The sequence below is a fragment of the Aspergillus niger genome, assembly GCF_000002855.4.
Source record: "Aspergillus niger supercontig An02".
In the NCBI taxonomy this organism is placed as follows: domain Eukaryota; kingdom Fungi; phylum Ascomycota; class Eurotiomycetes; order Eurotiales; family Aspergillaceae; genus Aspergillus; species Aspergillus niger.
In genome coordinates, this window is record NT_166519.1 from 2,578,420 (window position 1) to 2,595,111 (window position 16,692).

Consider the following 16,692-nt stretch of genomic DNA (forward strand, 5'->3'; position numbering starts at 1 on the left):
TTTTGTACTCCGTCTCTTACGACCTTCCTGCATTTCCTCGGGGCTACTACTAGCGAGGCGTTTGGGAGAGAGTCATTATGAAATGTTTTCATATAAAATGTTCCTTTAGGTGGTTACTGGTATATCTATTAATGGCTAGTGATAAAGCTGTATACAGACGCAGACAAGAGAGAGAGGGAAGCCAGTGTATCTCAAATAGGATAAGTGTTCGGTGTCTCAGAGCGGAATATTTCCTCCAACCGACCCAACTCACGTCTATCGAAGCTAACCGTGATCTTAGGCCTCGTGTAGAGCGCGTCACATTCTCCGACTTGGTACTTCTCAAACGTGCCACAACCTGTAGTCCCGTTGAACGTCCAGCTCACGCAGGCATAGAAAAACACCTTGCTAATGTCTTCCCATGTCTGGCCGGGGAAAATTGCCGTGTCATAATTACTGATCTTGAGTTTGAGAAAGCTCGAATCGAGAATAAAGACTTTTCCGCCATGGTGGTGGCTGTTGGATTTGTGAGACTGGAAAGCATTTCCTATGCTTTTTATTAGATCGGGAAGAACCGTACATAGCGCATCTTCCTTGCCAGGTATCATGGCCAGTCCGCAAGCTGTGTAGTGCGAGACTGCGTGAGGGTTGGATGTCCTGGGGTGGGTTCGTGACTCTAGGCGTGTTAATGAGCAGACAAACTCTTTGAGGGTGGGTGCTATATTCAATGCATTTGGTATGGATTGAGACACTGCCATGTGATCGGATGATATGCCATGGTGAACGTATATAAGTCTGTGGAGCAATGGTGATAGAATGCGCCGGATTGGTTTCTGGCCGAGGTGGGCAGTCACGACTTCATCACCAAGTCGATGGCGATTGCAAATTTCCTGGCTTACGTTTGATCCAATATGGCAGTGTAGCGGTGTATAAACAGGTAATGAGTGCTTTTGCAGCTTGTCTAGGCTAGTTAATGGACTAGGCATTCGACAGGAGCGGGAGGCTTTCTCTGCATCAGAAGAATCGGTTGGTTGGGTTGAGTTCTTCCTCTGTCCGGCTGCATGCGAAGACAGATTTTCATTGTCTGTCAGGTAATTGCCGCATACACTGTGCCCTACAGGTGGGGAGGGGTCTCTATTGAGATCCACATGGATGGGAATGGTACGTTGCATAGCGCAGCTCTCGCGACGTCGTTTGGTTTGCCTCGTTGAGCCAGGTAACGCGTCTGGGGCGTTTGATGCTTTGTTCGGGAGAGACACGAATGCTCCGTTACTTGAGTCATCTTTTGCAGTAGTTGAAGACTGGAGACAAGGGCTCTGTGTTGTCTGAAAACTTTGTGATCCCTCCGGTGTACACTCCGTGCAATCTCGCAACTTCATCCGTTTGGCGGCTTCATACTCGTGAGTCCCTGGATCCTCATCAAGGACGGTTCGAGCGGTTTCTGCTAATAACTGCAACTCTCTATATGACGCAGCGTCCTCAAATGATCGGTCAGAAAGGACCTTCAAGATCCTAGGGAAACGCAGTGTATAGTATCTGGCGCCAGACGGCTTTTCGAAGCCACTGCCTAACATCTCAACGACAAAGGGTGTTTTGAAGACGACGTCCATAGGGCTGACTACACTCTCTCCGTATTCAATATTGAATCCGTGTTCGGAGTCTGGACTGCGCGCGCAGAATTCGCCGTATTGGTTTAAGAACTGCATGAATCTGACATGCATGCATTTGTGGTTGATAACATCCAGCACCCGAAATTTTGGTATGGCTCCACATTGAACAACCATCTCTTTATTGACGAGGCATCCAATGAAGAATTCAGTCCATAATAGCTTTTTGACTTGCTTGATTGCCATAGCATCCCGAGAGTTATACCTCGCGCCGATGATTGCGAGGTCGACGGTATCACCCAGTCCGGGTATATAATCCTTCTTTAGCTTGATCCAGCGACCGAAGGAGGGATTGTCCTTGTCATCAGAAAATATTGTAAAGTAAGGATCTTCACATGCTTTTAGGACAAATCCTTCCCATCGCTCATCGATGCCTTTGTGGAAGACACTTTCTAGTCGAGATTGACCGCCATGATGGGAAAAGTCAACAACCCACTGCTCAGATATATCCGCACGTCCTGGGATTGGCTCTATAATGTCTTTCAGAAGCAATCTCCGCTCCCGGTGTGGGAGCCTCAGACAAACATTGTCATCGATGAGCAGGATGTCAAAAAATACTATCATCAGATGCTCATAAGGTTGTGGGCTATTTGCAGAGTCAGAAGACAGCGCTGGAAACTACATGCCGTGCCACTTACGGGGAGTCGCTTTCAGTTCCAATGAAAGTGCCTGAACGCGATATGAACTTACGCAACTTATGAAAATCTGCGATCTTGCCATGCTTATCACTCCAAACAAGCAGTTCGCCCTCCAGAATGCATCGCCGGGAAACCTTGCAACCTGGCCGTCTTAGGTTCAAAGACTCGTTGATGACTTGATGGATACCGGCGCGGTCTGCTGTTGAATCTTTACCGCTTTTAGAAAATATTTGAATCCAGTTGGAGTCCTTGGAGAGATCGATATGTATCTGGCAATATTCACCATCATACTTCCTTTCGATACTCATACGACGGTTGCCGACCATGCGACAGCAATGCTTGATGCTCCTAGCCTTATAGTACTCGGGTCGTCCTATCTTGACTCCCACAGCAGGACTGAGATGCCCTAGCGCGATGGACCCCAGGTCTTTGGCTAATGCAGGCTCTGGTTGAGGCGGGAAGTGTCTTATTGGGCTAGTACCCAGCACGCTTAAAGCGTGTTCGAAAGAGTCCTGAAAGAGAAGCAGATGTGGAAGAAGGAAATGGAAGCGTTTCAAGATCATGTTTGTCGTAGAGAAACAGGAGAATAACTTTTTAGTATCATCCGTGTAAGCCATTTCGCATCTCTGCTACTTAGTCGTCGATATAATGAGGACAGCGTCTGATCGACCTTGACTGCCGTACGCTGCCTTCGCACCCGAGGGCCAGAAAACTTGCAACGAGAGGCGATTTCAGCTAGAGCTTTGTCTATCTCCTCCACAGTGACATCTTGGCCGTTGGTGACATGGTTTTCAGCCTGCCGCATGACATTCTCCACGCATTGTCCCAGGTCTACGCCCCCGGAGACACGCCAACGCTCCAGCTCCTGCCGCCGTGAACAGCCCAGGAGCAGACACCGTGCTATAATCTTGGCCAGGGATGTATCCTGTAGCCAGTAGACACGATCTGTTCGTTTCTCAGGAAATATGCAGGAAAGGAGGGCCAACTGGTCGGTATCTTTGTCGTGAATTTGCTTGTCATTTTGGGCGAACCATCGTGATACGGCCCGAATGTCAGGATTCACAACTTTGGCCTCATGGGCAGCTTTCAGGATCCTGTTATCTTCGAGGGCTGATAGTAAGTCGCACAAGCGAGCAAATTTGAACCCCATATAGTGGTAGTAGCCGCGACGGGCGCGACTCAAGTGTCAGTATCGGTGGCAGGCATCCAAAACAGCCCAGTAACTGCCTGAAACATGACAGCTAAGCGAAGCACAGCCTATGCCATGAGGCTACTAGTACTCAGGAATGCACAATCCAGAGATGACAACAAAGAAGGAAGTGAAGATGAGGGAAGACGCGGGGAACAAAATTGGGATGGAAGCTACGCGAACGGGACGCGAAACCACGTGATACGAGCCAAAGTTGAGATCAAATTGATACTTTTGGCTTTGAATTGCTCCCGAAGATGATATCGAAATATTCTTGTGGTGTAGAATACATGAAAAGCAAAGCTGTCTAAGGTTGACTTTGCTTTGATATAGCCGTTCCCAACCAACACTATCCCAGTGACCACGCAGCAGTAAGGAAATTCGAGAAAAGACACCCACCAAACTCCAGGCTTTTCAAATAAGAAATATAGCGAAAGGCAATGCAAAGAACATGAAGAAAGGCTGATCGGGGGTCGCCGATTACAGTATACCTTGCTTTTGCAGACTGGTAAACATTAGTAAAGGTTCCATTAGGCCGCGGAACTGTTGGGGGCACGTACTCAAGGTAGATCCTCTCCGGCATCACATTGCCTTCGGCGTCCTCCATCTGTACCACATTGTCGCGATTATCTCTATCCTTCTTGCGGTCCTGCTCTAATTTCTCCCAAAGCCTGATTGCATCCTCAATCCGAGTGATTTCACGGAAAAGGTTGGTATTAGAAGTGATACCAAGACACTTCAAACCAAAGATATGTAGGGCCTCTGAGAAATGCTTGTCAAAAGCTCGACGGCCCATATACACAAAGTTACCGCAGATCTCGCAAGGATACTCTACCCCCAGGCCATGCAGCTTGTAAAGCCAGTAGGGAATTGGCTTGCCGTCCCAAGCAAGTGGCAGTTTGAGGGGATTGTAGATTCGGTCTTCGTCGTCCTCGTCAGATTGATCGCCAGCACGATCACCGCCAGGGTTCTCAGACTCATTAAGCAGAGCTTCAAGTTCCATTTGGCGCTCCCGTTCAGTCATACCCTGTCTCCGCTCCACGTTCATCCTCGTCGCTACACGCTCGGGCTGCAGTACCTGCGTCAGAGAACGCACCCGATGTTCCCTCTCTGCGACTGCACGTTCCTTAAGACGATGAGCCACGGATGATGCGCCGTTCGTCGCAGGGGCTGCCGGTTTCGCGCCAGTATCCCCGGCAGCTTTGCGAGCTTCAGCGGCCCGGATGTGCTTTTTGCCTGTCAAGTGATTCTTATAGACATTCTCATTCTTGAATTCCCTCTCGCAGTCAGCACACCAGATGCCTTCTCCGGAGCCCTCGGTCTTCGGACCTTGGTTACCATTTTCAGCAACCTCCTCCGTCCAACCAGGTACCTGATTCGCCGTCCATTGCTTCTCGAACTCCTCATCAAAGCTAGCAAAAAGTTTGTCCAGATCTTGTAACGGCTTCACTTTCTTGATGAAGCTTTCCAAGTAGTTTGCAAGTTCGCCGACATACTTGAAATACCGATCGGAAAGTTTGTTGTTTCGCTTAATCGGAAGTTGCGGAGGAGTAAACGCATCGAATATGTCGAGGTATTGCACATATGAGAGCCGTTTGACCCCAGGCAAATTGAGGTAGTCTTCGTGCAGTGTTGTGAGGTCCAGAAACTGTCCATAACCCTCTTCACCGGTGAATAGATTGTCGATCTCCATGCCCGTTACTTCACCCTCTCCGGGCTGACGACGCTTATAAGCCCGTTCAAGGTTTTCCACTGGCTCATTAGGGTAGCGCTTATGGAAGTCCTTGATCTCATCCAGTTGCTTGTAGAACTCCTCGAATTGATCGCCGGTTGAGATGGTTTGGATTTCCTTCTCACGCGCGCCGTCTGCATCCTTGTAGATGTCGAGCAACCTCTTGGACTGGTCTTCTATACGCTTTAAGAAATGTGCGACTTCATGATCGCGAGCCAAGCGATCCCGAATCTGAAAGTAAAGGAGTGAGTTAGCAGAGAGCGACGAGATAGAGACTGCAGAGTTACTTACATTACGAGGCTCTTCGGCAACGCGGTCGGCAATCGCCTGCTCTAGGCGCTCAAGGTCCTCGTGGATAAACCGTTGCTCCTCGAAAATCATCTTTGCTGCGCGCACAAGGCTCTACCTGTCTTTCGCAGATAAAGCGCTTCTGGAGATCGGGGTTGAAAGCGGGCATCTCGACGCCATCCAAGAGAGCTTTGCGGCGAGCTATCGTCACGTGAAGCGGGCGGTGAGACCTCGGTCGCAACGAAAAGTCGCGCCGCAGAAGCTGGGCGATTCTTCTGCTACTCCACCAGGCCAGCTCCCCTCCTCCACTGACTTGATTCTCTTTTCTTTCACCCTTTTACTTCGATTTACAGACCTGGTGTACTCAACATGGCGGACGGAATTGACAGACGCGCTGATGGTAGGACCTCCAAAAGTCCCCAACAGTTATTCAGGTCGGTATACTGACTGCGCAAAACTAGACCGCATGGAGTTCAATACCTCGAAGGAGGTCACTGTTGCTCCTACCTTCGAGGACATGCACTTGAAGGAGAGCCTTCTCCGTGGTATCTACGCTTATGGCTACGAATCTCCGTCTGCAGTCCAGTCCCGTGCCATTGTCCAGATCTGCAAAGGTCGCGATACCATTGCTCAGGCGCAATCCGGTACTGGTAAGACCGCTACATTCTCGATTAGTATCCTCCAGGTCATCGATACCGTCGTCCGCGAATCTCAGGGTATGTAATATGCGCTCAATTGCATTTTGTTGGTGGTAATCTCACATCTGATAGCCCTCGTCCTTTCCCCCACTCGTGAACTTGCCACCCAGATTCAGTCCGTTATTATGGCCCTCGGTGATTACATGAACGTTCAGTGCCATGCTTGTATTGGAGGCACAAATATTGGAGAGGATATTAGGAAGCTTGACTACGGCCAGCATGTCGTTTCGGGCACACCGGGCAGAGTCGCCGATATGATTCGCAGACGTCATCTGCGCACCCGTCACATCAAGATGCTGGTTCTTGATGAAGCCGATGAACTACTCAACCGTGGATTCCGTGAACAGATTTACGATGTCTACCGCTACCTTCCTCCTGCCACGCAAGTCGTTGTCGTTTCCGCTACTCTCCCCTATGATGTGCTTGACATGACCACCAAGTTCATGACAGACCCCGTGCGTGTCCTGGTCAAGCGTGACGAGTTGACCCTCGAAGGCATCAAGCAGTACTTCATCGCGGTGGAGAAGGAAGAGTGGAAGTTCGATACCCTTTGCGACCTTTACGATACCTTGACTATCACCCAGGCGGTCATCTTCTGCAACACCCGTCGCAAGGTCGACTGGCTTACCGACAAGATGCGCGAAGCCAACTTTACTGTGTCCAGTATGCACGGTGAAATGCCCCAGAAGGAGCGTGACAGCATTATGCAGGATTTCCGCCAGGGTAATTCCCGTGTGCTTATCTCCACTGATGTCTGGGCTCGTGGTATCGATGTGCAGCAGGTGTCCCTCGTCATCAACTACGATCTGCCCACTAACCGTGAAAACTACATCCACCGTATCGGTCGTAGTGGTCGTTTCGGTCGCAAGGGTGTTGCCATCAACTTCGTCACCAGCGATGACGTGCGCATCCTCCGCGACATTGAACTCTACTACTCCACTCAGATTGATGAGATGCCCATGAATGGTATGTTGACACCATCTATATCACCAAGACCGGATATAACTAACCCATTTTTCCAGTTGCCGATCTTCTGTCATAAGCAATCTGTTTTATACCTAGCGTATCGACCAATATATCCAAAAAGAGGTCGCCTACATCATCTGATGGCATCAGACTCGCGCATCCTAACAGTCTCATTACCTCGCTCCCTGCCTATACAAATGAACAAGGTGAACGAAAGGGCCAAAACACCATATTGGTGCACTATGAAGGGGCGGAAAATCGCGTGGAGGAAATGGGAAAATTATCAAATTGGTTAGTTCACTCGTCACAATACTACAGTTTACAACCCCGGATCTGACGCCCTTCCAGTGTTGTCCGAGTAGGTGATTTGTCTACGGCGCTAACGCCAATCAATTAAGTGGCGTTGGTCCAGTCAGGATATATCATCGATTGTCATTCCACTTCTTACTTTATTTACTTTCGAATATTTCTTCTGGCGTTTGATTTGTTCCGGGGTTTATATGCCATGTTTGGAGTTACTATTATTGTTACGATCGAGTGGAATTATCAACATTCAAGAGTTCTGTGTGGTCTGTCTATACTAGTCTGACTGGCCATCCTTTCATCCACTAAAAGTACATTGGATCATCCACTTTATTCCACACTAGCAAGCATTATCCACTACCAGCTGCCCGTTTAGTCTACACTCCCTCTTCCCTTCCTACCCACCCACACACGAGTAGATCAATCATTCGGTAGTACCCAAGCGAATATTCGATTATTTGATGCATACTCTACTACCACTACCAGCCAACTTTCCAACCTCAGTGACACAGGAAAAGGAGAAAGAAAGCAAGCAAGCAGCCACAGATCAAGCGAAGTAGCGGTAGCAAGAAGCAAACATGAACTCGAACGCCTCTTGGGGAGAAGAAAGAGAACAACGGCAAAGAGGACTCCGATCCACAATTCATTTCACGCACTAAAACAAAGCGGAGACGAACCAAAGCACACTCACACTCCTGAAGAAACCCTGAAAACCTTGCCTGATTCACCAACCCACAGGGTCCATGGACACTAACGATAATAACAAACCATTAACCGTAAACGTTGAAGTCTTTATAGTATGTAGAATATTGGGAAGGGTGCGATATGTTATAATGAATAAGGACGCCATGGCATGGTGCAGTGGCTCATTACGGCACTGCTGGCAGGCGCCGGTGGTGATGAAAGAATGAGGGAAAGTAAAATTGATGCAAAGCATATATTGATCTGTACCAAAAGCAGTGGCGCCTGCAACCTGTATTAAATGGATCACTGATGATGGCCCAGAAAAAATGCGTATATGCAGGGTGGAGTGAATAAACGGGAGCAGTGAGGTTCGGGATAGGGACGAGGGAGGAAGCGGACGGAGTGAATGCGAGAGATGTTTAAAGCTGGAGCTGGTTCCAAGTATGTAAAACTATATGGGACTGTTTGCTACTCCTAAAACCGGAGCACTAATTGAAGCTTGATGTTGAACGCAGAGCGCTGGTGCGAGTGAATCCACTTGTCGATACTGCCCTGTGCTTGCTCGCTGAAACATTTGGTCGTATGTCACGTTCACGTGTCCAACTGGAGATACGTCAGTCAAAAGACTATCTGGGTGGAGGGAGTGTTTTGAATGGGCGGTTGCTCACATTCTAACCAAGCAGTCGTCGCCAGCAGAAGCAAACATTCCTGGGTCTCGGGGATTCCAGGACATGGAATTTACACATCCTCGTACATGCCCCTCTAAAGCCTCCACAAGTGTGCCGGCTTCTTTGTGAAAGATATAAACACGAGAATCTAGTACAGTTAGCCAAAGAAGGTGGGTATGTGTTCAGATAATGCTCACCTTCACTTCCACTAACAATGAAGTTCTCCGCCGCACCACCAAAGACACTGCGAATGACGAAATGCCCTTGTTTCTGCCCTGAGAATCGGCGAACAACGTCTGTTGTGTTGATGTCAACAAGCTGTATTTGTCCGTCGGCAGAGTTGATTAGCATGTGGCGGGAATCCCTGCTAACAGCAACAGAGGTTGGCTTGCTTTTCAAGGCTAGGCAGTATTCTTCATCGCGGGTCGCAAGGTTGTAGACGTGGACCTTTTGATCAAGGTCTGCCGCGATAAGTCTCCGGCCATCGGGCGTGATAGCACAATCCTGAACGCGGAAGCCTTCGGGCCACATGTATAGGGTCTGTCCACGCATGCCCCAATGGCAGAGTTGCGAGCTCACGTCGAGAGCGGCTGTTACAAAAGACTCTCCATCTGGAGCCCACGCTGCAGCTGTCACAGGATGACGGTGGTGGTTGATGGTCAGAAGGCAACGACCAGTCTTTGCCAACTGTCAGCACAAACACCGTCCTCCAACTTGAGAAGGGGTCACTGTACCTCAACGCTCCATACGCGGGCGGTCTTGTCCTGCGAACAGGTAATGATCTTCGAGTCATCCGGGCTCCATGCACACTGTGCAACACCATCCTCATGGCCTAACAGCTTCTGTATCACAGAGAAGGTGCTGGTCTCGTAAATGATTACAGTCTGATCTTTGCTGGCAGTGACCAGTTTCGTCCCGTCGTTCGAGAACTGGCACCACCATACCTCGTCGGAATGTTGGTTCAACTCAATCCCGGTTCGCAAAGGAAAGTCTTTCCGATCACACATGTGATCTGAATATAACGAAGGAGGTGATGCAGAATTGTGGTATAAGCACTGGTTGATCTGTGTTTGCTTGACGTGATCCAGCAGAATAGCAAGACGATTGTCCGGAATCATAACAGAGGGCGATATTGACCCTGCGACGTTGTTAGCGGTGTGCACTGTTACAGCTCCGAGTCCTGGGTTCAGGAACTCACTAGACAATTCCGATAACAAACGTTCTCGAGAAGAGCTTATGGGACCGTCCCAGCCGGCCTGGTCGTGGAGGTGTTCTGGGGGACACATGAGTAGACTAGCACTGAAGTCAGTTTCACTCATCGTGGGACCGCTGAGAGCTTGTCAGCATTGTGTGCTCACCTGGACAGGGCGTGTAACCGTCCTATGTCATAATTTAGAGGTGTCAGTTCATGTCTCAGAACTATTAGGGCCGCCGCCAAATCGCGGGCTTCCAACAATTCGAGGAATTTTTGCTGTCGCAGGTAAAAAAGCATTTCGTTCTTCTGAGCATCTTCCACCAAAACCAGCTTCTCCCTATTTGACGCTTGGTCGCCGGTATTACTTCTCCAACCACCTCGATCTGGATAGAATGACTGCACCAGTATATGTTCCGCCTCGGTCCAACGCCCCTCCAACACCGCATTCCTAAACGTAGCAACCGCTGGGCTCTCCAATTGGTATCCACTCTCTTTGCTTAGAAGCGTCGCGGCCCCATCATAGCCAAGGTCAAACAGGGCTTGAATCAAGATTCGGGTAACTTCTTCTCGGTCATGACCATAGTATGACGGAGGGCCGACTGATGCCTTTTGAGATCCATTCGTGCGTACATCTCCGTTGGAGGCTGTGAAACTCGTTTGGCCGTTCAGAGAGTGGGCGAAAGCTGTCTTCTGGGACGGGGATGCATTTGAGCCATTTAACGTGTGGGAGGAGCCGTTCGTACTGGAAATGCCATCCGGGCGCATATTTGCCAGGCGCCTGCGCTTGGGGTACGGTTCGGGGCCCTCTGATGGGACGCGTGACTGAATACTGCTGGATGTTCGAGACCTGGCCTCGCTTGCCGTGCGATCCTCCACGAAACCTCCTGTTCCCTCGAGGGTGTGTTCAGGCGTATCCGGTGTACTACTACGGCGCCGTCGACGAGAAGAGGATGAATACGGGTTTCCGAGAGAGCCCGCTGTACCGTATTTGTAGTTGGCTGTTGGTCTTTGGAGGAAAAACGGGGAAGGGCCGCCCGGAGCGGAAGTGAGTGGACGGGACGATGTAGATTGGCGGGGGATAGGAGGGTCAGGGTGGTCGGGAGCGGCGGAGGAGGGTATATAGAAGGGATGATTGTCTGCCAGTTCGAAAACGTTCAGATCTGCCCTTCCGCCTGGCTCTGTAGGAGAACCAGGAGAGCAGACCTATATCAGCGGCGGGTCACTGATACTCGCCGAGGCTCGTTTCACGGGGGGTGGAGCTCGTTGAGCAACTGGGTGGTCGATCAATGTGCTGGGCTTGGGGTGAAAGGATATCGGTGGAGGTTCTGAGGTATCAGACCTTGGTCAGCTCATGCACTGTGAAATGGAGGGATTAAATAGTTCGTGCAGTCGACGGGCGGAGGTCTTATCGGACTAGGATCAGATCCGGGGAAAGACGACCGAGTGTCGGGGATAAACGACAAGGAGTAGGATAAGCGGTACAAACCGTGTTCAAGAGCAGATGGAAATGAGCGAAGTAGCGTCGAAGGGGAACTTGAAGTAACGGAATCAACCGAGGGCGTATGGCCGGTAATTCAGGCGGGGGGAAAGAGTAGATGGTAGATAGCAAGAAGCTGGAGGAACGGAAGTTCAGTTGAGGTCGAAGCAACATCGGCGGCTGGTCTTACTCTTCCTGTGGCCGTGGGGCCAAGCAAGCAGTCCCGACAATCCAATCCTCTCCCCCCATCGATTCCTACTGCGCCAGTTTCGCCCTTCCAACCACGCCCTGCCCGAGCCCTACTGTGTCGATCGGTGATTCTACTGTGTCCTTTGGATCCTTGTCTAAATAGCGCGATAGTCTGCAGTACAGAACAGGGATAATTACAGTCTTTACAGGCGTCTACCTACATTGATGATGAGTCGAGGCGATTATTGACCCTGACGATTAGTGATGACGATGATACAATACCGTATGACGATACTGACCAAAGGTTATCAGAAAAGAAGAAAACCGTGGCTTTCCTGCACTCATCCTCTTTGGGTTCTTTTCCAGCTGTGATTGTGTTCTCTTTCTGTCTGTTCCTTTTTCTCGCTTCTTAAGTTTTTATATTTCTTTTTCTTGTCTCCTCCCGCGATGATCTTTCCTCCCCCTGGACTCTCTAAGCCTTCGAGTGCACATCGTAGAACAGATGGGGTGCCCCCCCAAACCCGGTTGATCTGATACAAGCACATCACCTGAACGGGAGTTCTTCCCCCATCGGTTCCAGAGCAGCTGACAAGGGGGGATTCCGATATGACACCATCACCGATTATCAGCACTGAGCAGCGGTTATCCAAGGGGCATGGCCCAACGGTTGGCGGGACTGGATCCCAGATCATCACTGCCACCTAATCTAGTCTATATCACCTGCACATTCCTCTCGGAACACATCAAATGAGCTGTTCCCATGTCAGTGTCAGGGACGCTCCAAGCTTAGGGGCCTTATAATTCTCTTCCCTTAAGACCTCCTTATCTCCTCCCATACTCGGATCATCTCCCCATAGAGGCACGGACTTCGCAAACAGCACGGTATGCCATGCAGCCCAATAACGCCACAGCCTACTAAGACATGTACCCAACCCCAACTAAGTAAGCAACCCACTGTGGAGGCATGCCATTTGGTACCACTGGCAAAGACTCAAGTGGGTATGTCGATTAGACGCTGTTGGCGGATGTGGAGGCCCCAGACCTCATTAGACTCCATCGGATGCTATTCCCTTGCACATCATCGTGTTCCAGATAAATGCCTCTAGGGCCGTGCGACATGTTCCAGACGTAATTCTAGCACTGCATTTTCAGAACCTACAATTAAAGCCTGCAGTCACCCGGGATAGGAAGCTTAGGGTAGGGGGATCTAGCAGCCAAATACATGATTTATTTGATTGTGGGCCAGGTTCCCCCGCAGTTGCATGAGCATCTCTTGGTACATTTGTCTTCATGTCTCTCTGAACTAACCAAGCTTGGGCAGAAGGAGCTTCCTTAAGCTCTCGGGGGTCACTCAGATTGGTGGATGCTACTAGTACCTGAAACGGTGCCAGATGCCATACTTCGCTAGGCTCACTACAGGTGCCCGGCGTTCTTCACCGCTGCTTTCCAAGAAGTGTCGGCTTCAGTCAAGTATTAATGCATCTTCGGGTCTCGTACGTATGTATTCTAGCCGAAAGACATGACTTACAAGGAATTCAGGGGTAATCTTGCCGCATCCTGCCTGCTGCTGAAGCCCGCCCAACGCTGAGTGTTTCCATGTGGCGCTTAATTTCCGCACTAGTAACTGATTATCGCATGTTCATGGCGGTTAACCCAGCCTTCACTTATCCCTATGTTAGAGGATTATAGTTCATTATTCACCATACATGGCGTCTACGAACAGTGGATGGATCTAGCCAGGAGTTTGGGTTTCTATGATTTACTCCGAAGAAAGTATGAATTTGTGGGCCGGCGTCGAATTCGCGGGCCAGGGTTTACATCGTTCAAAGTTCTTCTTGTTATTTAGGGGCCCATATTCTGCAGAGCAAATGAATCCCTAGGATCGGTTCACACTATCTGAACTCAGAGTATCCAGACAGGAGCGCTTGGTCTAGTGGGGACCAGACAGTGGAGTCGTGCAGTAAAGATGAGGATGTCGGACAATTGGTAGATCTCCCATTATATAGCAACTGAAACGTCGGGATACCGTAGGCTAACAACAAAGGAATTAAAGGCGCCAGATTGGAAGCCCTGCAAAATCACTTTAACCTCCACAGTAAGTAGAGACATGAATAAGCTTAGACCCTTAGCTTCACTGCAATGGACCGGGAACAGAATCCGTGACAGTCAGACAAGCAACCGAAACCAGCAACAGTCTAGACCAGCCACAATAACCATCGAAACAGGATGTCACGCAGAGGGACAGACGGAGACAGACAAGCAGTAAGTGCACTGCTTTATCCTGGATATACATCTATCGTAAGTCTCTAGTGGAAGCATCCAATTTAGTGGATTCTCTTGCCCAATTCCACATATTGTACATATACTACTACTACTTACTCAACACAACCCACCAAATATCAAAGTATAGTATCCAAAGATCCATCTACACCCCCTCAAACCTCTTAAACCTCACAGATACTTAGTAAACCTGCAAATCTTATCCGATAAATAATACCAATAGTCTCCATCATCCAATGACTAACAGTCCAGTCCCCCAATCTCATAATGACATAACCGACCCGATCCGCTCCGCTCCCCTGCACCTGACCTCATGATGACTTTATCGCTCATCCGAGGACTTCCCCTCCTCCCCCGCCATCCAGAGCAAAGCTATATATAGCTGGGACTGCTCACCCCCAAGGTTCTCATCTCGTCTTATTCAACCATTCAGAAGACAAAGATATTGCACCATCCAAGACTACCAATCACTAGCTACACTTTTGTCCCTCTCCTCCTACTTTATCCAAACCTAATCTTCAATATGGGCTGTGGTTGCGGATCCGGAAACACTTGCGGTTGCAGCGGACCGAGTTCCTGCACTTGTGGACAGTCTTGCACTTGCAAGGAGTGTGGGGTATGTGGTTATTCCTATCATTTGTTTGTATTTTGTGGGGTGGAATGCTAACGGTGGTATGTGTGTATAGAAGTAAATTGATTTTCGATGCCTACCTTTTTACCGACTTCCCGAGTGAAGTTATTTGAGGATGGAGGTATAGGTGATAATGTTGTGGATGCTATTATGAATTGAAATGAACTGAACATATATGAACCGAGTTGTTCTTGCGCTGGGGGTAGAACTAGTGCATATTGTAGTGTCGGGTATGTTGTAGCGGTGATAGTAAGGGGTAGGAGTACTTTGGTGTTTCACATACCTTTACCTTGCTGCGTAAGGAACACTGCATCACTTAGTATGCTGTGTTTCGATGTAACTGGTAGTAAGTGTGCAACTGATGTTGCCCGAGGTCTTTCAGTTCTCTGGGGTCAATAACGTCATAGTGGGGCGATGAGGTACGATAACGGGTCGGGTCTATACATATACAACGCACAGGGATACTGTACACATCCTAATCCTATTGATTTCATATTTGTGAAAAGAATACTCGCATGACCATACGAAACACATAAATACTCCCACTGAGCAGAGTCACAGCAGTAATAAATGCAGCCACAAGACCCAGCCGGGCTAGTGCTTCAATGCCGCGTCGCGATGTTTTCGGGATTGTTTCTTCCTCCTTGACCGTCACTGCTTTATAGAGCGGCCCTGCATAAGATGGCTTGTATACGAAGTCAAAAAATGACTCGCCCCCAAGCCCTTTCTCTCGGTCGGTTATCATGGTGTAATAGTATCGACGACGATACTGGTCTAAGTCAGTGCACAAGGCGCTAAGGATCACACCACGAGAATACAGACGTACCGCGATAAACCTTTGATCGAGCTTCGGAAACCACCGGGTGCCATACGCTAAAGCCATGACAAAGAAGCAGTACCCGTATATCAGAACCCGATAGTACAGTTTGGGCTGAGGAATATGAAGGCCGTCAGAGAGTTGTTTCCCATTTAGTTGTCGAACCATAGCCTCCATAAACCCCATTGAAGCATGCGCTGGGGCTCTGTTCTCCAAGCCGTTGAGTATGTTACGAGCTAGGAATCTACCAGTGTTGGTAGGATCTAGTTCCGATACAAGGAGAGACTCCATCAGCGCTCGCGCGGTTTGCTGGCTAGCAAAAGGCTCGTCTGGAACTCCCAAGTAGTAGGCTACCAGTCTCCAGAGAGCTAAGTAATCGTCTATCTCCTGCTTGCGGAGCCAGATACCTTGCCGGGGGAGGCCGAGCCAGATGATGACGGATGAGAAACTGCTAATCGTTGCAGCACTGTCAAGGTCGTTTATAGGGACTCCGTATCTCCCAGTGTCATATCTTTCCCGAGTACAAATTAAGGTACGAAGATATGCATGCAGCAGCCGAACGCGGATGGATGAGATATTACCAACCCCACCTGGCTTCATTGCGTCAACAGATTCAGAGATCTGGAGGATAAACTGTAGGGTCTCCAATAGTCGCTTCCGCACAACGTATATATTGTTGAAGCCTCCACATCTGGCCAAGGCCGTAACGACACTTGGTGAGCCCCTAAGTAGGAATAAGCTGAAGCTGGGGGAGGACCTTTTGCAGAGAGACTAACATGCCGCCCAAGAGGCTTTCGAAGTTCAGCTGGCATTTCTCAGTGCTCATACCTGGAGTTCTTGTTTGCTGGACTTACCACGTTCAGAATGGGAAGACCGTAACGGAAGAACACCTCTTGTCCCCGTTTAATTTGCTGCCAATCGACCCAATCCGGCACTGTGTTGACTTGTGCCCAGAGTTCACCAAGCTTCGGATCATCTCTTGCGTGTTCCTTCAGCAGGATGTACACGTCCGGGTCCGGTAACTTCCTGTCTGGATCGTTTACCCTGTCTTGTGTAACTAAATGACGGCCGATAGCATTGAGCTGTTTGATACATTCATCCCCAAGCCTGTCATAGGTGAGCCTCTTCGATCGTAACTGTTCCCTCGTCTGGTGAAGGGGCGTCCATGCAAAAGTATGGTCCCAATAGCTGTAAATTTTTGATGAGTCCATTTCTGATGATATTTATACATGTACCTTCATAAAAGGGCCAACAAATGGGCCCCAAGAAAAGTTGGATGGTTGAGCATGCG

The 16,692-nt window shown here is 49.3% G+C and overlaps 7 protein-coding genes across 7 annotated transcripts; 2 read left to right on the plus strand and 5 right to left on the minus strand.

Moving 5' to 3' along the window:
* Positions 1-191: 191 nt before the first annotated feature.
* An02g10370 (uncharacterized protein) lies at positions 192-3,434 on the minus strand (the record flags this gene model as incomplete). The annotated part of the gene is given in 3 exon segments (XM_059746562.1): positions 192-2,232; positions 2,285-2,351; positions 2,427-3,434. Coding segments are annotated over 3 exon segments (3,116 nt in total), but the record flags the coding sequence as incomplete, so codon positions are not given.
* A 388-nt stretch (positions 3,435-3,822) lies between these two features.
* On the minus strand, positions 3,823-5,586 carry An02g10380 (uncharacterized protein; the record flags this gene model as incomplete). Its single annotated transcript, XM_059746564.1, has 2 exons — positions 3,823-5,436; positions 5,497-5,586. The coding sequence occupies 2 exons, from the start codon at positions 5,584-5,586 to the stop codon at positions 3,823-3,825; spliced, it is 1,704 nt and encodes a 567-aa protein (XP_059603474.1).
* A 276-nt stretch (positions 5,587-5,862) lies between these two features.
* On the plus strand, positions 5,863-7,453 carry An02g10390 (uncharacterized protein; the record flags this gene model as incomplete). Its single annotated transcript, XM_059746565.1, has 3 exons — positions 5,863-5,893; positions 5,955-6,209; positions 6,264-7,453. 3 exons carry the CDS (start codon positions 5,863-5,865, stop codon positions 7,451-7,453), a joined length of 1,476 nt encoding a protein of 491 aa, XP_059603475.1.
* Positions 7,454-8,632: 1,179 nt separating this feature from the next.
* An02g10400 (uncharacterized protein) lies at positions 8,633-10,772 on the minus strand (the record flags this gene model as incomplete). Its single annotated transcript, XM_059746566.1, has 5 exons — positions 8,633-8,747; positions 8,813-8,960; positions 9,010-9,499; positions 9,547-10,141; positions 10,171-10,772. The coding sequence occupies 5 exons, from the start codon at positions 10,770-10,772 to the stop codon at positions 8,633-8,635; spliced, it is 1,950 nt and encodes a 649-aa protein (XP_059603476.1).
* Positions 10,773-11,290: 518 nt separating this feature from the next.
* On the minus strand, positions 11,291-11,733 carry An02g10405 (hypothetical protein; the record flags this gene model as incomplete). The annotated part of the gene is made up of 3 exons (XM_059746567.1): positions 11,291-11,332; positions 11,494-11,620; positions 11,675-11,733. The coding sequence occupies 3 exons, from the start codon at positions 11,731-11,733 to the stop codon at positions 11,291-11,293; spliced, it is 228 nt and encodes a 75-aa protein (XP_059603477.1).
* An 824-nt stretch (positions 11,734-12,557) lies between these two features.
* On the plus strand, positions 12,558-12,779 carry An02g10410 (uncharacterized protein; the record flags this gene model as incomplete). Its single annotated transcript, XM_059746568.1, has 1 exon — positions 12,558-12,779. The coding sequence occupies one exon, from the start codon at positions 12,558-12,560 to the stop codon at positions 12,777-12,779; it is 222 nt and encodes a 73-aa protein (XP_059603478.1).
* Positions 12,780-14,464: 1,685 nt separating this feature from the next.
* On the minus strand, positions 14,465-16,612 carry An02g10420 (uncharacterized protein; the record flags this gene model as incomplete). The annotated part of the gene is made up of 6 exons (XM_059746569.1): positions 14,465-14,583; positions 14,622-14,792; positions 14,868-14,891; positions 15,110-15,353; positions 15,411-16,034; positions 16,256-16,612. 6 exons carry the CDS (start codon positions 16,610-16,612, stop codon positions 14,465-14,467), a joined length of 1,539 nt encoding a protein of 512 aa, XP_059603479.1.
* Positions 16,613-16,692: the final 80 nt, after the last annotated feature.